The sequence below is a fragment of the Cebus imitator genome, unplaced genomic scaffold, assembly GCF_001604975.1.
Source record: "Cebus imitator isolate Cc_AM_T3 unplaced genomic scaffold, Cebus_imitator-1.0 Scaffold143, whole genome shotgun sequence".
NCBI classification, from domain to species: domain Eukaryota; kingdom Metazoa; phylum Chordata; class Mammalia; order Primates; family Cebidae; genus Cebus; species Cebus imitator.
Window position 1 is genome coordinate 4,298,801 of NW_016107458.1, and position 25,083 is coordinate 4,323,883.

At 35.9% G+C, this 25,083-nt stretch overlaps 1 protein-coding gene across 7 annotated transcripts in view; it reads right to left on the minus strand.

The window, feature by feature from the left end:
* The window catches only part of CCDC88A (coiled-coil domain containing 88A), a 126,015-nt gene that overhangs the window by 52,594 nt on the left and 48,338 nt on the right, over positions 1-25,083 (minus strand). For all 7 annotated transcript variants that reach the window (XM_017542392.2, XM_017542398.2, XM_017542393.2 and 4 more), the window contains exons 6-12: positions 22,533-22,616; positions 20,907-21,047; positions 13,312-13,484; positions 6,130-6,211; positions 3,533-3,691; positions 1,670-1,816; positions 948-1,092 (exon numbers count right to left, since the gene is read on the minus strand). In XM_017542392.2, the coding sequence (XP_017397881.1) occupies positions 948-1,092; positions 1,670-1,816; positions 3,533-3,691; positions 6,130-6,211; positions 13,312-13,484; positions 20,907-21,047; positions 22,533-22,616 (931 nt within the window). The remainder of the gene's footprint in view (positions 1-947; positions 1,093-1,669; positions 1,817-3,532; positions 3,692-6,129; positions 6,212-13,311; positions 13,485-20,906; positions 21,048-22,532; positions 22,617-25,083) is intronic.

Here is a 25,083-nt window from a genome sequence, read left to right on the forward strand (position 1 = left end):
AATAATAAGAGCCTAATTGGTAATCAATATGATGAATCATCTGTAGAAGTAATTATTCTGTAAGCACCAGATTATAAAATCTCAGAGTTTATGTCTACCTCAACATTACATTCTCAAAGTCTAGTATAGTATTTTACACATGGTAGGTGCTCAGTAAATATCTGCTGAAGAAATGCAAGCAGAACAATCTAACACTGGGCAAAACTGAGGAGTTTTGAAACCAGCCTAATTTGAATAAATGTGACCTAACCGGTGAATTTTTTTTTGTAATTTCAGAAATCCATATTAACATATCCAAAGCTATAATGCAAACAATTATACTGTATATAATTATGCCCAGCTTTAAGAAAGAGGACAAGTCAATGTGAAGCCTGGAAAAAAGAGGCAAAAGTTAAAAATTTACCTGGGGGATCTGCCATTAGGTCCATGGTGATAACCAGGCTGGGAGGGTTGGCAGGTATAATCTTATAATGGAGATTATACATACTACAAGTAGCCACAAAGATCCTTAAATTAACTCATTTCAACTATATTTTCACCTACAAATTTGTCCATTACCCTTTGACTTCCTATTTGGGTTTACCTATAGTCAAAAAACATGCTGACCACTAATATGGCTTTTCTGTTATATTTACTAGATGGCTATATTTCTTAAGATAATTTAATAAACTGGTATTGCAAGTTCTTGGGATATTAACATGAAATAGTGGCTAAGCAACCTATCAAGTCTGTTATTGCATTCATAAAATTCAGTTTTAAGGGATAGGCAAAGCTAGGGACCAGACCCAAGAAAGTGCAAACAATATATTACCGTGTGAAATAATATCTATGCAGACAGGTAGTCTTCTGAGGTATCTCCCCACTGGCGAAAATAAAGAACCGCAAGTAAACATAAACACAATTTTATGATTCAATTATGAATTTAAATAAAACAAAAATGGGAATACCTTCAGAAAGTTCACTAGTTCTGGATATCTGTTCCAGCTCCCAGCCAAGATGTAATGATTCATCCATACTTTGTTTCTGTGCCATTTCCAAAGTCATATTTTCTTCCATTAATTCTTCAATTTTTTTTCTATCCATATCTCGTTCCTTTTTTATTGGCAAGGATTACAGAGAGGAAAAAAAAGCCAAGAAGCAGTACAATTTCAAGCAAACACTTTATTATTCACAACTTTTATTTATCTGAAACTCAGTAATAATAAATTACAAGTTCCTTAAATTTTTCCATTTTGAAGGCAATTATAATTATTACTGGTCATCATACTGATTCAGTGTCTGACAACCTTTTAAGGTGATCTTTGGGGACACAATGAAAATTCTTCTTCCATAGTCAAGATACTGTTTTAGTGATATAACAAAATAATTATGACCCAATGCTAAATTTTAGCAGATTTATTTCTGTATTTTTAAAAACATGTTTACACTATAGCATATTGTGGTATTGAATGCTGAAGATAAAATTAGTAAGTAACATGCTTCTGTAAAAAAAGCAGAAATTTCTACTACTTCTATAGTTATATAAAGTTAGATGCTCTAACTTATTTAGCTATCTCTTCTCTGTTAAAGCCTCAAGGACACTAGCCATCCCTGCCAATATAGGGAAATCAGCAGAATCTTACAAGTTTTCCTTAGAATCCATGGAATTGATATACCTCTTAAAACTTACCATTTCCATATCATGAAGTTTAGCTTTTAGTTGTAAGTTCTCTTTTTCCAATTCATGTAATTTATCAGAACGAGCACGAGTTCCTTCTAGTTGGTCTTCCAACATGGTTTTTGTTTCTAATAAAACTTGATTGTCTTCTTTTAATTCCTATAAACATTTGATATAGGCCTTATTTATCACAAATATGTTAATATCTGTTAATTTTTTAAAGTTCTGGAACATAAAGATTATCATAAAACATTAAGCCATCTTTATTAACAGTTCTACGCATGAGTAAACCTACTGAGGAAGAGAAATAAAATTAATGTTTTCTTAGCTTCCTTTTTACCCCAGAATGCAAACAAAACATTCAGTACTTATATTAAGATATACAATTCTACCATAATTTCACATTAAATTGGCAGGATATATTTAAATTCCTTAGTCACAAGGATAAGGAATTAACTAAGTACAAGTAGTCTTTCAGATATTTAAGATACAAATCTCCATGGAATCAAGACTTAATGTATTGACTGAAACAGATTTAAAGATTTCTCTGTACTTTGAGCTATAACTTGAAAGTGAAGGGCTTGAGGTTTTAGTAGTAAAATACCACAACTTGAACCAGGACTCAAATAAATCATAAACCAAAGCTCTATTTATAAATATTTTACATAAACATACCTTGAGGAAATCCTTAAAAGTCCCTGAATATGTTTTGAAGATAAGCGTTCACAATTCTATCTTGCTTAAATTATATGCCTATGGTTTCTAAACTTAAATCTAGAAAAGTTTCTAAACTTAAATCTAGAAAAGGTATTCATGAGAATCTCTTAACGGTGTCATGCATACACATGTCTTTAAATAAGTGGAAAATAATTAATATGTACTTTACCTCTACAGTCCTATTGGGTCTACATACTGGTAACCTTCAACCTAAAATGTTCTAATTACTTTCTCTTATGTTTTCATTTCTTGATTTTGTATACTCCCTCCTTCTTATCCTGATATTGAAACTGACCAAAATTTTCTGTTTACAGATAATGAGAAAATTTTGAAAGAAAAAAAGACACAAGACCTGTCAAATTCTTTTTTGTGTTTTGTTTGAGGTGGAGTCTTACTCTGTCACCCAGACTAGAGTGCAGTGGCGTGATCTCAGCTCACTGCAACCTCTGCCTCCTGGGTCCAAGCAGTTCTCCTGCCTCAGCTTCCTGAGTAGCTGGGATTACAGGCATGCACCACCATGCGTGGCTAATTTTTGTATTTTTAGTAGAAACAGGGTTTTGCCATGTTGGCTAGGCTGGTCTCAAACCCCTGACTAAAGGTGATCCGCCCGCCTCAGCCTCGCAAAATGCTAGGATTACAGGCGTGAGCCACCGTGCCTAGCCTGACCTGTCAAATTCTTAACAAACTCAACTTCACGTAATACTGAACTGTAACTATCAAGTTAGAAAAACCGTTTTTTGTTTCCAGTTGTTTGTATCTATATAGGCTTCATTAATCTTAATTTAGTAATCTCAGTTAAGAAGGAATCTGAAATATGTTTTACTTTCACTTTGGGGAACAAGTTTGAAATTAGTAGAAATAAATATTTTTACTATAAGGGAAGGACTTAAAAGGTCTGCTCTACCTATGATGCTAAGAAAAGGAATAAAAGAAGAGCGAAAAGAGTTCAATAAAATCAGTAATATCCACAGATCCCTTTGTAAAAGTCTAACTAAAAACAATATGCTAATCTATCATAAAATAAACATACTCAAATGTATTTACTGTTCGTTCACCATTTCAAGAGTTTCTCATGTTTATTAACTGCATTTTAAACGTGTTAAAATTCTAACACTTTCAAAGAAAAAAATATTATGAATGGTTAATTATGCAACATACCTCAACTCTTGCCTTATAAAATTCAATATCATGTAGTCTCTCTTTGTATCTGCTGACTTCACTTTCAAGTTTATCAACTCTGATTGCTTTCTCTCGAAGTGCATCTAATTCATCTCGGTACATTCTGGCAGAGCGAGCATCCGAAAGCAAATTCATGTTCTAAATAAAAATTAAAAATTATATTTTAAATACTATTTTAATACTAAAATTTAAGTAGTATTTAATTTTAAATACTACTCCAAGTAGCTAGGATTACAGGCTCCTACCATCACGGCCAGATAATTTTTGTATTTTTAGTAGAAATTGGGTTTTGTCATGTTGGCCAGGCTGGTCTCAAACTACTGACCTCAGGTGATTCACCTGCCTCAGCCTCTCAAAGTGCTGGGGTTACAGGCATGAACCACCACACCCGGCCCATTTATTTTTATTTTTATTATTTATTTTTTTGAGACAGAGTCCTGCTCTGTCACCCAGGCTTGAACCCACCTCCTGGGTTCAAGTGATTCTTGAGCCTCAGCCTCCCGAGTAGTAGGCATTACAGACATGCGCGACCACGCCCGGCTAATTTTCATATTTTTGGTAGAGACAGGGTTTCACCATGCTGGGCATGCTGGTTTCAAACTCCTGACCTTGTGATCTGCCTGCCTCAGCCTCCCAAAGTTCTGGGATTAAAGATGTGAGCCAATGCACCCAGCCCTATTTTTTTTTTTTTGGAGACAGAGTCTCACTTTGTCACCCAGGCTGGAGTGCAGTGGCACAATCTCAGCTCACTGCAACCTCCACCTCCAAGGTTCAAGAGATTCCTGTGCCTCAGCCTTCCAAGTAGCTGGGCTTACAGGTGTGTGTCACCACATCCAGTTAATTGTTCTATTTTCAGTAGAGACAGGGTTTCATCATGTTGCCCAGGCTGGTCTTGGATTCCTGGCCTCAAGTGATCTGCCTGTCTTGACCTCCCAAAGTGCTGGGATTACAGGCATGAGCCACCACATCCAGCCTATTTATTTATTTTTGAGACAAAGTCTAAGAAAGAATTGGTGGTTATTTTTTATGACCTTTTTTTTTTTTTTTTTTGAGACAGGGTCTCACTCTGTCATGCAGGCTGATCACTGGCACATTCACAGCTCACTGCAGCCTCAACCTCCCAGACTCAAGTGATCTTCCCACCTTGGCCTCTCAAGTAACTGGTACTACAAGCATGTGCAAGTACGCAAAGCTTATTTTTTCATTTTTTGTAGAGAGGTTTTGTCATGTTGCCCAGGCTGGTCTTGAACTCCTGGGCTCAAGCAATCCACCTGCCTTAGCCTCTCAAAGTGCTAGGATTACAGATATGAGCCACTGCGCCCAGCCCAAGTGACCTAATTTTTTTTTTTGTTTTTGAGATGTAGTCTTACATTGCTGCCTGGGCTGGAGTGCAATGGCGTGATCTCGGCTCTCTGCAACCTCCGTTTCCCAGGTTCCAGCAATTCTCCTGCCTCCGCCTCCCGAGTAGCTGGGATTACAAGGGCCCCACTACCATGCCAGGCTAATTTTTTGTATTTTTAATAGAGACAAGGTTTCATTATATTGACCCCCCAGGCTGGTCTCAAATTCATGACCTCATAATCCGCTCACCTCGGCCTCCCAAAGTACAGGGATTACAGGCGTCAGCCACTGTACCCGGCCAGACTTAATTTTTTAAAAATTCATAGTTTTTGTTCCTAATATGGTAAATACCAACAGATATAATTCACATTAAAACAATTCTCATTAATTTTTAAGAGTGCTGAGGAGGCTTGAGACCAAAAAGACTGAAAACTACTACTTTAGAGAGAACAAACATACATAAAAAAAACTCTTAGTGTCAACAAGTAGAAAAGCAGCCATAGCATGTCTAGAAATAGACTATGAAGCCCAGTCTCATTTAGCTACAAAGGTCTCAGTTTATGATCCTGCAATTGTAGTCTTCCCTGCATTAGATGGCAGGTATGGGGAAGTTAAAGGAAGAAACAACTATACAGCCTTATCCCAATCCTTAGCACTTACTATTAAAGAGCGCCACACGCTAACCCCAAATAAAAATGAAACATTAGAGTGATTGTAAAAGTGAACTATTAATTATTCTTGGTTTAAGGTGAAAAAAGAAGCAGCATCTCCAAAATAAAGATACTGCTTAAAAAAGTAAAAAATTTTAATCTTATTTAATAGGAAAAGAGTGAAAAAAGTCAAAAAGCATTTACTTATATATAAGTTAACATAAAGCACTATCGGAGCAGAAATACACAGAGATACACATAAAGAGCATGGTTTACAGTAAGGTGTTCTAGCTTTCAAGGCCACAGAAGCCAAACACATCAAAAAGAAAAATGTGGAGCTACCCCAGTCCTAAGTAGCTCTTACACATCTTAGCAGAGTTTGAATAGCACTAATACGGAAGAAAGTTTTGACTCTGGCATTTTTGAAGCGAGAGACTCTGAAAAAGTGATCTAATCTCATGAAGCCTCAGTAACCTCATTTATTTACATAAACCATTGAGGTAAAGGTTATAAATTACAAGGAAGAAAATCAGTCAATTTCCAATTACTCGGTGGTCCTAAATAATAGATATTCTAGGTACCAACCTCTTGTTGCAGCCTTTTGAGTTCTATTTCCATTTGCTCAAGTTCTTGTTTACAATCCAACAACTGTTCAGTCTTTTCCTCCCTTAAATGCAAAAATATATTCAGTAAGTATACTACTTTTGAAAATTGTGATTGTTATCTCTGTTAATATATTATTATCATTACTAAATAACTAATACTAAATAGTAATTAGTATTAGTCGAACATAGTATTAGCCATAACCCTAATGCAGAAGAGGGAAAAAAAAAAAGACAGATATTAGGAATTTATATAATTAGATGCCATTAATCAAACCTCCTTCCTAATGTTTTCCAAAGGCTAACCTCAATGGCTAATGTTCTCATAGTACTTAATATACATAATACAGATTTTCTTTTCTTTTTTTGTTCTTTTTTTGAGACAGTGTCTCCCTCTGTTGCCCAGGCTGGAGTGCAGTGGCACGATCTTAGCTCACTGCAACGTCTGCCTCCCAGGTTCAAGCAATTCTCCTGCCTCAGCCTCTCAAGTACGTGGGAATACAGGTGCGGGCCACCACACCCAGCTAATTTTTTAAATTTTTTTGTAGAGACGGGGTTTTACTTGATCTCTTGACCTTGTGATCCACCCACCTCGGCCTCCCAGAGTGCTGGGATTACAGGAATGAGCACTTCGCCTGGCCTCAGTTTTTCTCTTTCTCTTTTTTCATCTTTCTTGCCCTCCACCCCTTCTATTTCACTCTTCTTTCTCTCTCCCTCACTCTCTGTAGTCACAGATAGTTAAGCTAATATATATATATATTTTTTCTGCTGCCCAGGCTGGAGTGCAATGGCACGATCTCAGCTCACTGCAATCTCTGCCTCCCAGGCTCAAGCAATTCTCCTGCCTCAGCCTCCCCAGTAGCTGGTATTACAAGCGCCCGCCACTAGGCCCAGTTAATTTTTGTATTTTTAGTAGAGCTGGGGTTTCACCATGTTACTCAGGCTGGTCTCAAACTCCTGATCTCAGGTGATCCACCTGCCTCGACCTCCCTAAGTGCTGTAATTACAGGTGGGAGCCAGTACGCCTGGTCTAAGCTAAGAATTTTTATCCAAGGCAGTACTACCTGGGTCTGAGACTTATAAGGGTCTTCAACAATTTTCAACATTTACAATGGCTAAAAGGAAATTATACACTTCCGATTACCATAAGATACATAAGATATTTATTTCTCTATTGGTTTCTGCCTCCTAGCCTATAAACATCCTCAAATTTCTTCAATTATTTTTTTCTCTTAGAAATTGTTTTACTTCTAATCCCCATTTTCTCTCTCTCCTTCACGGCCAAGCTCCTTAAAGTAAGCCTGCACTCACTATCTCTACTTTTCCACCTTCTGGTTTTTAATAATAAAAAAAGTAAATGTTCGCTGTATAAAACAACTTATTGTTCTCATCTCTTCGTGCCCTTACATTTTTCAAAACCATTATATATTAATATGTTATAAAATATGTGTATATTATTTTAAAATATGTTATTAAAATATATATGTATATACTTTAAGAGATAGGGTTTCACTCTGTCACAAGTGACAGCTTGGACATGCCACTGTCCAAGATGAAGTGCAGTGGCATGATCAAAGCTCACTCCAACCCTGAACTCCTGGAGTCAAGTGATCTTCCTGCCTCAGCGTCTAGAATAGCTGGGACTATAGGCATGTGCCACCACTTCCAGCTAATTTTTTGTAGAGATGAGGTCTCACTCTGTTGTCCAGGCTGGTCTCGAGCTCCTGGCCTCAAGCAATCCTCCTGCCTCAGCCTCCCAAAGCACTGGGATTACAGCCATGAGCCATGGTGCCTAGCCCAAAACCATAATTTTGAATGGTAGAAAAATATTCCCTTTGCTAAAGAAACCACACTTTATTAAGTGGATTCCATTTTTCATAGTACTATTTAATCTTTTTACTATACATAAAATCCTGTGTATTTCATGACAGTTTTCTTTTTCTTTTCTAAGAGACAGGGTCTCACTACATTGCCCAGCCTTGCTTTGAACTTTTGAGCCCAGAATTCCACCTCAGCCTCCTAAGTAACTGCGACCACAAGCGCACACTGCTGTGCCTGGCTTTTGGGACAGATTTCTAAAAGTGCATTAAAAGTTAAAAGGCAGCCGGGCGCGGTGGCTCACACCTGTAATCCCAGCACTTTGGGAGGCCGAGGCGGGTGGATCACGAGGTCAAGAGATCGAGACCATCCTGGTCAACATGGTGAAACCCCGTCTCTACTAAAAATACAAAAAATCAGCTGGGCATGGTGGCGCGTGCCTGTAATCCCAGCTACTCAGGAGGCTGAGGCAGGAGAATTGCCTGAACCCAGGAGGCGGAGGTTGCGGTGAGCCGAGATTGTGCCATTGCACTCCAGCCTGGGTAACAAGAGTGAAACTCCGTCTCAAAAAAAAAAGTTAAAAGGCATTTGAAACAGGTTGAGTATCCCTTATCTGAACTGAACTGCTTGGGACCCAGAAGTATTTAGAATTTTTTCATTTTTTTTTTGTTCTGTTTTGAGACAGGGTCTCTCTCTGTTACTCAGGCTGGAGTGCAATAGTGCAATCTCAACTCACTGCAGTCTTGACTTCCTGGTTTGGGTGATCCTCCTGCCTCAAGCTCCCATGTAGCTGGGACCACAGTCATGTGCCATCACATTTAAAAAAAATTATTTGTAGAGACAGGGTCTCCCTGTGCCACCCAGGCTGGTCTCAAACTCCTGACCTCCAGCAATCCTCTTGCCTTGGCCTCCCAAAGTGCTGAAATTACAGGTGCAAGCCACCATATCCAGCCTCATTTTAACCATTTTTAAGTATATAATTCAGTGGCATTAATTATGTTCACAATGTTGAATGTTGGCCATTCTTCATGTACGTTAATACGCAGAATTCAAAACAGATGTTTACAGAAAAATATGCATCTCAATGTTCATAGCAGCATTATTCATAATACCCAAAAACTGGAAACAATTCAAATGCCCATCAACTGAAAAATGGCTAATCAAAATGTGGTATACCTATTCAGTGGAATATTATTTAACTCTAAAAAGAATAAAGTTTTGATACATGCTACAACATGGATGAACCTGGAAAACATTAAGTAAATAAAGCCAGTCACAAAAGGCACATATTATATGATTCCATTTATACAATAAAATGTCCAGAATAGCCAAAATCATGGAAACAGAAAGTAGATTAGTGATTGCCAGGAGCTGAGGGCAAAGGGGGAGAGACGGCGATTGTTAACTGAATATGGGGTTTCTTTTTGCGGTGACGAAAATGTCTTGAAATTGGTGTGACAACTGCACAATTCTATGCATAAACTAAAACCACTGAATTGTATACTATAAAAGGATGAATTTTCTGACATGCAAATTGTATCTCAATAAGGTATTTTTTTGAAAAATAATAAATAGCTTGTATCAGAAAAATTCTTTCAAAACCTGGGATTTATGGAGGCAGAGTTAAAGGGAGTCTTTGGTAGTATTAACTACCACATAAAAGTGAAATTACTATTTTAAATTTAAAAAATTACTTCTTTCACCCATATCACAAATTATACTTTTACTCCATATGTTTATAAATCAAAAGCAATTACATCATAATGTACGGCCCCATAAATGAGTATGCTGTTAATTTTCACTTTCTGGTTGCAATTACTTATTGTATAGTTTCCATTCGGTATAAGGCAACCTACTATTTTTGTCCACCACAATTTCTGTACTTCATTCACTTTAGTAGAGATTTCTCTCAATAAAAAGGAGATATACTTCTTTCTAATAATAGAAGAAATCCATAAAGAAACACATTTTCAAAGAAAAATGAAGATATTATATGGTATTTGTTGAAAAGCTAGTTACTGGGAATACTGGCACATTTATTTACCCATTAAAAATACCCATTTACGGGACTCCATGTTTGGATCCCCTTCCACGAACACTCTCTTGCTCGTGGAAGCTGTTTTTCTCTATCCTGGATTTTCCCTCTGGAGTCCCCTTCAAACACTCTTGTGGAAGCCTGTCTTCCCCTCCTGAACTCTATCTCTCTCTATTCCCTTCCACTCAGCGTGGAAGCTGCTTTCCTCTCCTGGATTCCATCTTTCTGGATTCTCTCACTCAGTGTGAGAGTTAGCTGTTTATTTCTCTCTCCTTCTCTTGTTTCTCTCTCTCTCTCTCTCTCTCTAAATAAATCACTTTCTACAAAAAAAAAAAAAAATACACATTTACATTTTCTAATCAGTATTAGAAAATCAAATTTCATCAATCTCCTCAATTTTTTGGAATTTTAATATACTCCATGGCCAAGTAAATTTTATTTAAAAACTAAATTCTAACATAGCGTAAAACCTTAAACGAATTCACAGCCATCATTACAGATATAATTGCATGCTTTATCTAAAGGCTGGAGAAGATTGTGCTAAATTATATGGAACGAACTAGTGTTCACTATTTAGACTATCCATTAACTGCCAGTCAAACTAATAACAGCAATCTCTTCTCTAATCTTCATGGTGCAGCTGTTTACAGAATATCCTGGGTGTGTTCATTTCAATAGATACATAATAATGCAGACATCCACAAATGAAAGCTGTTATTTTTTATTTTCAAATTTTCCTGTGAACTGTAATATTTTTTCTACTTTGCATATTCAATCACTTTAACTGTTTTAAATAATCAGTAAATAAGTTTAGTTGCTAAACTGTGGTTATAAATTTAAAATCTATATTCTGAAGCTCAAATTCCAAGAAACCAAAAAAAAAAAAAAAAGCCCTCACAACAAAAATCCTTTGTTCTTTTAAAAGTACAAAATAAAAACAAATCTCCAGCAGAGACTGATCACATCTTTACTTGGGGTTCACCAAGGAATGCCTACGTGACATTTATACTTGCTTTTCTGTAATGGTCTTTTAAGAAAATATAATTTCATCAGCACTAACCAAATCTGAACACAGTCATGCATCGTTTAACTATGGGAATATACTCTAATAAGTTAGGTGATTTCATCACTGTGCAAACATCACAGAGCATATAGTACTTACACAAATCTAGATGGTATAGCCTAATATATACCTAGGCTATATGGTATAGCCTATTGCTTCTAGACTACAAACTTATACAGCATGTAATGGTACTGAATACTGTAGGCAACTATAACACAATGGTAAGTAATTGTGTATCTAAACATAGAAAAGGTACAGTAAAAATTGGGTATAAAAGATAAAAAATAGTACACTTGTACAGGGCATTTACCATGAATAGAATTTGCAGGACTGAAAGTTGCTCTGGATGAGTCACTGAGTAAATGTGAAGGCCTAGAACATTACTGTACACTACTGTAGGCTTTATCAACACTATACTTAGGATACACTAAGTTTATTTATTTATTTATTTCATTGTATTGTATTTTTTTCTTTTGAGACAGAATCTCTCTGTCACCCAGGCTGGAGTGCAGTGGCACAATCTCAGCTCATTGTAACCTCTGCCCCCGGGGTTCAAGCGATTCTCGTCTCAGCCTCCCGAATAGCTGGGATTACAGGCATGTGCCACCATGTCCAGCTAAATTTTTGTATTCTTAATAGATACAGGGTTTTGACATGTTGACTAGACTGGGTCTTCAACTCCTGACCTCAGGTGATCTGCCTAGCACCTTGGCCTCCCAAAGTGCTAGGATCAGAGGTGTGAGCCACTGTGCCTGGCTAAATTTATTTATTTATTTATTTGAGATAGAGTCTTATTCTGTCACTCAGGCTGGAGTGCAGTGGTGCAATCTTGGCTCAAAGCAAACTCTGCCTCCCAGGTTCAAGCAATTCTCCTGCCTTAGCCTCCCGAGTAGCTAGGACTACAGGTGTGTACCACCACACCTGGCTAATTTTTGCATTTTTAGTAGAGATAGGGTTTCGCCATGTTGGCCAGGCTCATCTCAAACACCTGACCTCAGGTGATCCACCCACTTCAGCCTCCCAAAGTGCTGGGACTACAGGCATGAGCCACTTTGCCTGGCCCTAAACTTAGTTTTAAAATTTTTGTCTCTTCAATAATAAATTAACCTTAACTCATTGTAACTTTTCACTTTATAAACTTTCAAATTTTTAAACTTAACTCTTTTATAATGTTTAGTTTAAAACATCAACACATTGTACAACTGTAGAAAAACATTTTCTTTCTTTATACCCTTATTCTTTATTTATTTATTTATTTATTTTTGAGAGGGAGTCTCGCTGTCACCCAGCCAGTGTTGTGATTTCAGATCACTGCAACCTCCACCTCCCTGGTTCAAGTGATTCCCCTTACCTCAGCCTCCCTAATAGCTGGGATTACAGGCGCACGCCACCACACCCAGCTAATTTTTTTATATTTTGGGTAGAGATGGGGTTTCACCACGTTAGCCAGACTGGTCTTCAACTCCTGACCTCAGGCAATCTGCCCCCCTCGGCCTCCCAAGGTGCTGGGACTACAGGCATGAGCCACTGTACTCAGCCTATGTATTTACTCTATAACCATTTTTCTTTTCTTTTCTTTTGGGCTTTTAAATTTTTTTTGTTAAAAACTATGACACACATTAGCCTAGGCTACACAGGGTCGGTCAGGAACATCAAGGCTTCACTAGATGAAGATCCATTAGAATCTTATAGGACCACCATCATATATGTGCTCCATTGTTTACTGAAATGTCGTTACGTGGCACATGACTGTATTTACCTTTACTAAGTACATGGCTCAGGCATCTCAATCCAAGATACACACACAAAAAACTATTTTTTGGTAATACTATAATTCCAACAACTCAGTTTTTTAGGTGCAAAACATTAATTTTAAAAGAGTTAAGCTTATTGACCTACATCAGTAGTTCCTAATAATTTGGATTTCAAAGAATGTAAAGACAAAAAATTGACAGCCCCAATCTGCCAAATGAGGAGTTATCCTACTTAAAAAAAAAAAAAAAAAAAAAAGAAAAGACATTACCATTAGAAAGCTAGAAAGGCCGTAACGCTAAAATAAAAGGCGTCCTTTAAATTGGTAAGATTTAGCAATAGGAAAACCTCATGTCAGCTTCCTTATTTTTCTCATTTTGACACATACTTGTGAGAACACTGACACAAGCTGGCAATATTTCCATAATTTAAAAATATTGTTTGGGTCACCTTTGGGACCATAAAAATTCAATGAACCTTAAAAATCAGCAACTTACAATTCCTGCCTAAGCCTTCTTATCTTGGCTTTAGCGTCTGCCAGTTCCACTGACAGATGTTGTCGACTTTCTGTTCGCTTCATGCCTGGAGAACCACAAGGTGATTGTGCAGATGAAGAGGCATGGGGTAGAAAATGAAGACCATCCCGCTCTTCAGAGAGTTCTATGATAGTCTAGAAATACACACAGAATCACTTTCAGTATTCTACATATTAGCAAAAAAGACACATCAACACTATCCACTAAGTCTAAGAATTGTACTACAATATTAAAAATAATTCATTGGTCAAAACAACTATCATATTTAGTTGTCATTCTTTATAAGTTTCATTCAACAGCTCATGCATGTGCTACTTAGTAAATAACAGTAGACAAGGTAATAATTTTTTCCTTTCCTAGTTTTTTAATTTTATTGTTGTTATTGTTGTTTTAAGTTCCAGGGTACAAGTGCAGGATATACATGTTTGTTACATAGGTAAATATGTGCCATGGTAGTTTCCTGCACCTAACAACCCATCACCTAGGTATTAAGCCCAGCATGCATTAGCTCTTTTCCTGGCCCCCCTTGATGAGCCCTGTGAGTGTTGTTTCCCTCCATGTGTCCATGTGTTCTTATTGTTCAGCTCCCACTTTTAAGAGAGAACATGCGGTATTTGGTTTTCTGTTCCTGCATTAGTTTGCTGAGGATAATGGCTTCCAGCTTCATCCATGTCCCTGCAAAGGACATGATCTCATTCTTTTTTATGGCTGCATAGCACCCATGGTTTGTAAGTACAACACTTTCTTTATCCAGTCCATCATTGAGGGACATCTGGGTTTATTCCATGTCTTTGCTATTTTTGCTTTCCTAGTTTTTTAACAAAATAAATCAATTATGATCAGATAGCCAATGTTGGAAAGGCATAAAAGACCCGTTGACATAGAAAAGAAAGAAACTTAAGAGTGATGTGTCTGGAACTATGTTGTCCAATATAATAGCCAGTAGCGTAGGTGGCCATTTAATTAAAATTTTTTTAAGTTAAAAATTCAGTTCCAGTCCGGGCGCAGTGGCTCATGCCTATAGTCCCAGCACTTTGGGAGGCAGAGGCGGGCGGATCATTTGAGGTCAGGAGTTCATGACAAGCCTGACCAACATCGTGAAATCCCATATCTACTAAAAATACAAAAAAATTAGCTGGGCATGGTGGCACACATCTGTAAGCTCAGCTACCTGGGAGGCTGAGGCAGGAGAATCACTTGAACCCGGAAGGTAAAGGTTACCATAAGTCAAGATTGCTCCACTGCACTCCAGCCTGGGTGACAGAGTGAGACTTCGTCTCAAAAAAAAAAAAGTAAATTCAGTTCCTTAGTTGTACTTGTCACATTTCAAGTGCACACAGCCATTACTGTATTACACAGCTCAGTAATACAATCTTGGACAGCCGAGAAATACAATCTTGCCATCACTGCAGAACTGGACAGCACTACTCTTGAATTATGAACAGGGGTCTTGGAGGGTCCTAACAATACCTCAAAAATTTAGCTCAATCTCTTTACTCTGCAGTAAGTAATTGAGGCACAGTGACTGATTTGTCCATAATCACACAACTAGCTAATAGCTCATGACTCCATGCTAGTCTGACTTCACATCTTATGCTCTCTCTCCTACTAATTCCAGTCTGGTTCCCCTCTCAAAGGCCCTCCCCTCTCCTTTCTTTCCATTTTCTCCTTCTTCCCTTTTCTCCCTTCCTTCCTTCTCTTTTTCTCTCTCGCTCTCTCTCTCTCTCTCTTCCAAGACTCTCCATGGGACACAAACCTCCTTTTCATTTTCCTAAATCTAAACTTTAAGGGCTATATGTACCTTCTCAATTCCCCTAATTTTCCTTTCATTGTATGTAAATTCTCTTACTCTAACCCAATTTCTCAGGTTTTTCTTTGAAACTTCTCAGGCAAATAAACTGCCTTATGTAGCAATTTCAGCTGTACTACGATTTTAGAAAGAATGGGTAGGGTTACTATCTTGGGATCATAAAATAGCATCCTTGATTTATTTCTTATCACCAAATTTTATCTGTATTTCCTGAATCATTACTTTTTTTCTTTTCTTTTTAACCATCTACCAGAATTGATTTATCTTCAGGATACATTTTAGCACCTGTATCAAGGTCAGTCTTATCTTCCTGCCTGTAACTATTGCTTTCCGATTCCAGTATCTCTGTTGATGAACCTCAGAAAATTACTTCCCATTTCTTTTTCTCTCTACTAATTCCATGTCCACTCCTTATATCAGTTCATACAGTTTTCTCCAGCAAAGGAGGCAATTCTTCCAATGTAGCATGCCTCCTTTACTATCATTTTCCCGTGTCACCATACCTACTCCTGAACCTTTATTCACTCAATTCCTCCCCTGTTTTGCTCAGTTCAAGAGATTATTCCTGACTACTCTAGAGTTCCTACTCAGCCTGGAATTACAATTAGGCCCTTAAATGTCATTCTTACTGTGCTCTTTACTGGCTCATTCTTTGCAAAAAAAGAAAAAGGAATGAACATTTATAGAACTTGTGAGGGATTACTATAATTTGCAATAGAGGTATTATGCCAGTTTTAGACATGAGAAAACTTAGGCTCATATAGATTAAGTAACTTAACCAAAGTCACACAACTAATGATAAGGATAGCAGAGATTCAAGTTCAAGTTTGACTCTAAAACTGTTATCGTCCTGACCTACCATCAGTTTTCTCTATTTTTGCTCCAAGATGATAAAGCTCTTACAGAAAAACAAGAAGTTACACAGTCCTAGTACAGATCTTGCCATCCATTTTCAATTCAACTCTTTCCACTGCCTATCTATCCTTTTATTGAAACCTTGCTGATTTTCCTTCAAATATTTTATGATGACTATGTAAATGTATTACTTCTTCTCCACTTAAGCCTCCAACTGCAAACTGCTATCATTACTTTCACCTCTCCTCCAATTTGCCAAAGAAACAAAACCACCTGGGATTACCTCCTTTCTTCTTATGCATTTTTTTGCTCCTAATATGTATTCCTTACTTAAACATTTCAATTTTTCTTCTTATTGGCTTTTCTATGTTCTTCAAAGATATACAAGTTTCTTCTACCCAGGAAAAAAAAATTGCATTCCTTTCTTGGCACTTTTTGAAGGATGGTTCATATGTCTAATAACACTATTCTCTTCTATCCCTCAATCAGCTGGCTCATCCCAACTTCCCTGTGAATAGTGTTATTAATCTCCATAGTATCCCAGACTCCATGTACTCAGAGCCAACTTTTATTTGTATATTTTCTTACTGTCTCAGTTATCTTTGTTTTTGATTTTTTTGGTTTTTTTTTTTTTTTTTAACCAAGTCTCTCTGTCACCAGGCTGGAGTGCAGGGGTGCAATCTTAGCTCACTGCAACCTCCGCCTCACAGGTTCAAGCAATCCTCATGCCTCAGCCTCCCAAGTAGCTGGGATGACAGGTGCATGCCATCACACCCAGCTCATTTTTCTATTTTTAGTAGAGATGGGTTTCACCATGTTGGCCAGGTTGGTCTTGATTTCTTGACCTCGTGATCCAGCCACCTCGGCCTCCCAAAGTGCTGAGATTACAGGTATGAGCCACTGCGTCCGGCCAATGTCTCAGTTATCTTTAATCTTTCTTTCTAACATCTCCTAACTCTAACAAAGCTGACAGATAGTAAGTATTACTATTTTCTCATGCACAAATAAACAAGCACTTAATTATATGCTAGGTCATATTTTGCACTTACAAATAACGTAGTTTTCTCAATAAACCAGATACCATCTTTCTTACACCTCCTTTGTATCTCTCAATCTCTCATTTTATTTAGCATAGTATTTTACACAAAAATGGATGCTCAAAAATATTCAATCAAACAATTCACAAAATTAAGAACAGGAGAAAAGTACAGAAGACAGATACTACATTTGAAGTTAGTAGGTGGTGAAATGGAGGTATCTATCAAGAAGTCAATCAACTATGTATTACAAAACACTAAAAATAAAGAAAGGAACCTGGTACTTTATAAGTTAAGAGTTCCCAGAGTATTTTCCATTAAAGATTCTTTAGATATTTTGACTGTTCTCCAATGTCAGTAACTTCTTGAGCTCAGGACTTCCCATACATTTTCAAAATAGTCTGACGCAAAAACAAACAAAATAATCTGACCGGAAATGTTTTTAAAGCATAGCTAATTTCGTAAGCTCTCCAATTCCTATAATATATATATATATAAATATATATAGGAATATATACTATATGCTATAGGAATATATATATATAAAATGATATATATCATTTTTTGTACTTACCATGTTCAAAATTTTATTACAGTTATTTTTTTTTTTTTTTTTTTGAGATGGAGTTTTGCTCTTGTTACACAGGCTGGAGTGCAATGGCGCGATCTCGGCTCACCGCAACCTCCGCCTCCTGGGTTCAGGCAATTCTCCTGCCTCAGCCTCCTGAGTAGCTGGGATTACAGGCACACACCACCATGCCCAGCTAATTTTTTGTATATTTAGTAGAGACGGGGTTTCACCATGTTGACCAGGATGGTCTCGATCTCTTGACCTCGTGATCCACCCGCCTCGGCCTCCCAAAGTGCTGGGATTACAGGCTTGAGCCACCACGCCCGGCCGTACAGTTATTTTATTAAAATAACTTCCTTATTAGACTATAACAATCTTTGGTTCTTTTTTGAAATAGTTTGCCAGTTTTTTGCTCCCAAGCATAAGCCCTTGCAAAAAGCAGGTATGTCTTAATATATACTGAAGAATAAACCTAAAAAGATAAATCAGTGCTAACAAAAAACAAAACAAAACAAAAACAGATGACCTATTAATTCTGCTTGTAGAATTCACTATTAAGGAAAAGAAATTAGAGGTGTGCTCAGTACAACCATGGAGTTAGGCAAAGGTATTACAATGTTTCTAACCACAGGCACTGGAGTTAGATCTGGCAAGTTACTTAACTACCTGGGGCTCAAGTACCTTCATCTATAAAATGGGTTTTCATGCAGATTTAATAAAACAGTATATGTTAAACTTACAGCACGAAGTCTGGCATAAAATTAACAGTGCTAATAAAGAGATCTTAAATTCATTAAATTCTCCTATTTGGTTTTTAGTAAAAGAAGAGGACTAAGGACATACTTGTTCTATAGCATTAAGAACACAAAAGTAATAAGAAATGTTAAAAAAAAGTGACCAAATATATACTTTTTAGACTGAAGTGAAAGAATTATAACAAAAGCTAATCAAAACAAAAAAAGTTAAAGGAGAACTCTAAATATGAACTTGTTTCAATCTAATTGAATGACACATAATTCTAGTTACATACTACCTTTACATTTGTCTAATATTTTCTACAATTTTTTAAATGACCTTTTCAAATTAGTCTACTGGTAGCCCAAATTGAGAAAAAAAAAATTCCCAGATAATTAGGTGTCTCTCCCCAACCCTATCCCAGCTATCAACTTTTTTCCCAAATATCTAAGACAGAAGAGTATGACCACATTTTTTTTCCTCATTTGAAAAAAAAATTTAACAAAAATTCTTAAACAGGCAGGATAATATATTTTAAAAGGGTTTTCAATCATTCTATATAGTATTTCATAATCCTTTTAGTTTGCCAGTCACATAATGGTAAGTATTCTCTTTTCTTTATTTCTTTTTTTTAAAATCACTCAGGAAAATGTTCTGTTGAAATGGTAAGTATTCTGTTCACCCCATATTAATCAATTCACTTAAATGGGATCAAACTTTTTTTTTTCTTGAGACAGAGTCTTGCTCTGTTGCCCAGGCTGGAGCTCAGTGGCATGATCTTGGCTCACTGCAACCTCTGCCTCCCAGGCTCAAGCATTCAGCCTCCCAAGTAGCTAGGATTACAGGTATGTGCTACCACGCCCAGTTATTTTTTTATTTTCAGTAGAGATGATGTTTTGCCATGTTGGCCAGGCTGGTCTCGAACTTCTGGCCTCAAGTAATCCACCCACCTCAGCCTCCCAAAGTGCTGGGATTACAGGCGTGAGCCACCATGCCTAACCTGAGATCAAACATTTTATACCTGCCCATCAGTCATATAAAACTAAAGTATAGGCCAGGTGCAGTGGCTGACACCTGTAATCCCAGCACTTTGGAAGGCGAAGGTGGGAGGATCACCTGAGGTCAGGAGTTAGAGGCCAGCCTGGCCAACATGGTGAAACCCTGTCTCTACTGAAAATACAAAAATTAGCCAGGCATGGTGGCACATGTCTGTAATACCAACTATTCGGGAGGCTGAGGCAGAAGAATCACTTGAACCTGGGAGGCGGAGGTTGCAGTGAGCCGAGATGGTGCCACTGCACTGCAGCCTAGGCGATAGAGCTAGACTCTGTCTCAAAAAAAATTTTTTAAATAACAAAAAATAAAATAAAACGAAAGTACAGATTTTTAGGAATAATTCCCCAGAAACTGGAGGATACCTTATTGCAGTACCTTTAACAACCTGAAACACAAATAAATAAATGTTCTAGAAAATGCATAAAGCAGTAAAAAGACACAAAAAAAGATAGCATATGGCTAAAAAATCTATTTGAAAGTGAAATGATCTAAGTATCTCAGGATAAATTTGATACATAGTAGGGATGTTTTCCAATTTATTCTTTCCTTCCTTTGGTCTCAATGTCCTAACTTTAAAAAAAAATTTAACTGTTGCTCTAATATATTTATTTCCTATATTTTGTTTTTGTTTAATGCCTAAAGAAAAATTGAAAATTCACATCAGAACTGAATATCCCCCAGAGAGACCAGAAAGTTTTATATTGAAAAAAAATACTTAGGAATTTTCTCTATGTAGTCTTTCATTGGTCTCAAGGGTACTCATATGAATTTTCTATAAATAAGCTCAAAACTGTATCTCACATGTAAATGAAACTAATAAAAGCTATACATTCAGCAGAATGGCAGAGTACTTTGCTCTTCTATTAAGAAAATATCACCCACCACTGCATGCACTAAAGTCTAGACTCTTTAAAATTATAAACTGCTTTCAGACAGTGCAGATAGAAAACTTGGTACACTTGTACTCTTTTTAAAAAGCAAAGTTCTGTTTTAACGGACTTATAATAATTCTCTTTTTAAAATCACACCTCATTTGAGATCTTTTGTGGGACATTTTATTCAGAACACCTGTTATTCTCCTTCTATTAAAACTTACTTTTCCAACCTCAACATGTGGCAATAAACTAAGAAATTCGCCTTAAGCAAATTCTTATGCTTCATGGCAATGATTTTTCCACTTACATCAACTATATTTTCAGTTTCAGACTTCTGTATTGTTGCCAAAGCTGTGGGGATGACTTGAAAAACAGGAAAAAAAATCAGAATAATACTGATTTAAAAGGAAAGGAGGAGAGAAACCTAACTGCAATTTATTTATTGGCAATTTGGTGTTCTTATACATCCTTTCAGGTTTCTGTAGTCCACACAAAAAAAGACACTCCTTTATTACCTGTCTCTAAGAAATAGTATTGATTCTGAAAACTTCCCAAAGGTACTATTTTCTTTTTTTGAAAAGCAAACTTTCACAATATACTGAAAGAAATTTACAAACCTCTGAATGTTCATCTCTCTCATCTATAAGTCTTTTTAGATGCAATGCCATATTTTTCAAAAGTGGTTCTATGTCCTCCTGCGACATATCAGTCACTTCCATCCATTGCAGGTCAAACACATTTTCCTGATTATGAGTTACCTTTAGAAAAGTAACCAAAATAAACAACCCAAAAAGTGGCTGACACTTAAAAATCTATTTGACTATAGTACAATATTAGCTAAAATATTATATATCCCATATAAAATATGAAAAGTCAATATGATGTTAAAAGGAAAACATCCGAAATTCATGATGAAAGCACTGTAACTAAAAATTATTAATATAATCCTTAAATGAATTAATATTCATTTTCTAGTCAATAAAAATAAAATATTAATATTTAATTCAAGACATTCTTAAAGGAAAGTAATGTTGATATATCCTGACAACTTCTTTAACAAAATCAACTGAACTTTGTAGATAAGATTTTTCATTTATTTTACCTGAATTCAAGAGCAAAGCGTTTTTAATCTTGTAGGATATATGTTACTGCATTGTTGTAATTGAATATCTAAGTCTTTATAGATTCTGAAGATGACACTGTCACAGAAGCTTAGGAGAAAGGATTCCCAATATAAAGATTTTTAAAAGAATGGAAAAGTTATATAAGTGCCTTCCATTTCTCACCATAATTCCAATAATTTGCTCTAACTTTCATAACAAGCAGCAAAAAGAATTATACTTCCAAGGATGGTGGCAAATTCAGTAACTTGCACTACTTAGCATTTATTCACAATAAAATAAAACCATATAACTAGCATAAAGCAAATATGTACTCTGTAATGGGAGACTACCAATAAAATTACATCTTGAAAAGTACTAATATGCTTATTGTTGACAACAATGTTACTGACAAGAAATCTGGGCTTTATGAATGCTAAATAAGAGAAAACATAACCTATGGAACACAAAAGTCTTCTAAATAAAGAATATTTTAAATACTACCAATTTTCACTATTTAAAAATTTTCTCTTTTCCCTTTTCTAATCAACATATAAAATTTAACATACTCTAATTCTAAAGTGTCTTTATAAGATTAAATGCCTAAGAATAGACAGATGTAGAAATAGCTTTTAAAATGAATTTTAATAAATTTTATTAACTTCAATTATTTGACACTGCATAATATGCCCTAGACTTAAGTTTTTATATGAATGCTACAAATCATTAATGTGTTTATAGTTCAAGTAACATCTTTAATAAAAAGTATGCTGTCTATTCATTCAAAAGAAAATCACTAGAATGACAATACTAAGCTTGTCATCTTACCTCACTATTGTTTTGAATTACAAGCAGTGTTCAACTTTCTGCTATTTCCATTTACTGCTTTGTAATCCATTCTAACAAAGACATATACCTCATTCCTCAAATAACACTTTCTGCCTATGTCACTATACAATAAAGGCAATAGTATATTTGTAGTTAACATTGTGCCACATGTAAGGAACTATCTCTAAAGAGAAGACAATTTGTATAAAATCAGCATCCATCTATATTTGATCTTGATTTGTTCTTTAGGAGATACACAAATAAACATACCACAAACTTCATAAATAGCACATAAAATTGTATATAGGTCATTACCTCTTGAATATGTGCGGCAACTGCTGCTTTTGTATCAAAATCTAAACCTTGAATTCTTTCAATAAATTCTTCTTTTTTCTGACACTAAAATAAATGAATAAAATAATTATTCATACTTTATAGGATACAGTCCTTAAAATGTTATATATAACTAAACCTTTATGAGGTTTGCTATATTTTGAACAGTATAGTAAAGGTTCTGTTTTACATTTAAATTGCCTAACATACTTACCTAATAAATAACAATTTAGAAATAATTATTTTAAAAAGCAAGGCACTGAAAATACATACTATTTTTATGCTGGAAAGTTCTAAAGTGAGAAACCATTACACAACTCATCTGAGGTTAGCACAATATTATTATGCTAACTTTACACACAGAGAAGTAAAGAATCAAGAACTTGTTTCAGTGAGGATAAGTTGCTTGCCAAAAAACACAGTGAGTCAGTGGCAGAATTCGGAAAACAGCCAAAATGCTCAGTCAGTCCTTGACTATAACCAAACAACACAGCCTTTCTTCTTGGAAAAAAAATTTAAGCAATTTTTACTTCAAGCTTACAATTCATTCTCACATCTTCATCCTATCAATCTTAATAAAAGAAACCCACTTTTGTGGCCCAGTTCAACATTTGTAAGGTAATCTAATAAATATTTGATTTGTTTCTAATATAGCAAAACTACCAAGGGCAAAATTTAAAAATATATATACAAGTACACATGTAACAAAAAGGAATAAAGGAGGTAATTCTTTATAGTGTAACTTTTAAAAAGCTTTATATAAATTACAAATATTAAAATGCAAAACAATCTTTTCCTTCCAGTCAGTATTAACAATTTAACATGTATCTTAATGTCTGCCTTCACCTACATCACTAATACTGCAAACCAGCTGCTAGTATCACTGTATTCTTATTGCTAACAAATGAGAAGTGCCTACAAAATAGACAGCACTGCCTTGTCTAAATTAGATGCATCTCCTGGGCCAATTACTGAACTACCAGGAAAGACAACATAGTCACAAAATTAAAAACTGGCTCTTTGATCATGAAACTTAAAAGGCTCCGATTTATACTTTACATATTTGTTTTACCAAATTGTAATGCTTTATTTTCTACTACTATACAATTTAAACACACTTCCATCAGCAGAAAGTTCTATATCTTGTAACACAGAATTGTTAGAATAATCAAATGGTTAAAACTAAATTGCCAGAAGTGTGTAATTCCTGGTTGTGATTAGGAAGTCTGAGTTTTGGACGGATGGAATAAAAATTAGTGGGTAACCACTAATTTTTGTCTAGCAAATAATATTTGACAGGCCTTGTGAGAACAATTAAGAATTACATTCTAATCATAAATTCATAGCATATATAAAATATTAACTTTTCAGGTATAGTAACATCAGTTTTAAAATTTAACACTACCAAAATCATTGACCTATGCATAGTTTCTGAGCCTATCAGAACACACAACAGCATAATTATTATCAAAGGTAATGACTATGACTCACCAAAAGAGTCCCTTAATTCAACTAAATAGATACACTTCTCTTTCTAAGCTCCGGAGCAACTGGTTGTTTACTTATACTATCTTTAGGAGCTCATCCTTTAGCACAATCTCAACACAAATGAGAATTTTTCCTTTATCCTTGTAACACACACAATTTCTACTAAATCTCACACCTTATTTAACTCTTAAAAGTTAAGCATTCTCAAATATTTTATAAACAGGTTGGGCTTCCTTAAAGAATACAGAATAAATTTTACAGGCTTTTGAAGGCTAGAAAAGAGAAAGACTGTCAAGATGGAAAAGAGACAGAATATAAGATTCAAACTTTAAAGTTGAATAATTAGATCAAATTTCTTTATCAGAGCTGCCCAATACAGTGATCATTAGCTATACGCAGCTATCGAGTACCTGAAATGTAGCGAGTGTAATTAAGAAACTGAAATTTTAATTTAATTGTAATTAATTTAAATTTAAATAGCCAGACTCGGCTAGTGGCTACTGGATTGAATAGCCCAGCCCTAGAGCATAAGAAAAGTCTGGTGTTAAAAACAGATATATAGCTTAATTCCAGCTGTGAAGACTAAATAATATCAGCAAATTGTTTTTTCCACTTAAAATTAAGCTCTCTTATCTTTATGTAAAGTTCTTAAACTATCATGGGCACTAAAATTAATTTTTTTACTTTATTGTATTATAGTAACTGATTACTAAGCCAGTAGAGTACCATGATATTCTAAGAATATGATATGGAAACCGGTCACAGTGGCTCATGCCTGTAATCCCAGCATTTTGGGAGGCCGAAGCAGGTGGATCACCTGAGGTCAGGAGTTCAAGACCAGCTTGGTCAACATGGTAAAACCTCATCTCTACTAAAAATATAAAAAATTAGCCAGGGTTGGTGGCAAGCACCAGTAATCCCAGCTACTTGGGAGGCTGAGGCAGGTGAATTTGCTTGAATCCGGGAGGCAGAAGTTGTAGTGAGCCAAGATAACGCCACTACACTCTACGCTGGGCAACAGAGCAAGACTCTGTCTCATTTAAAA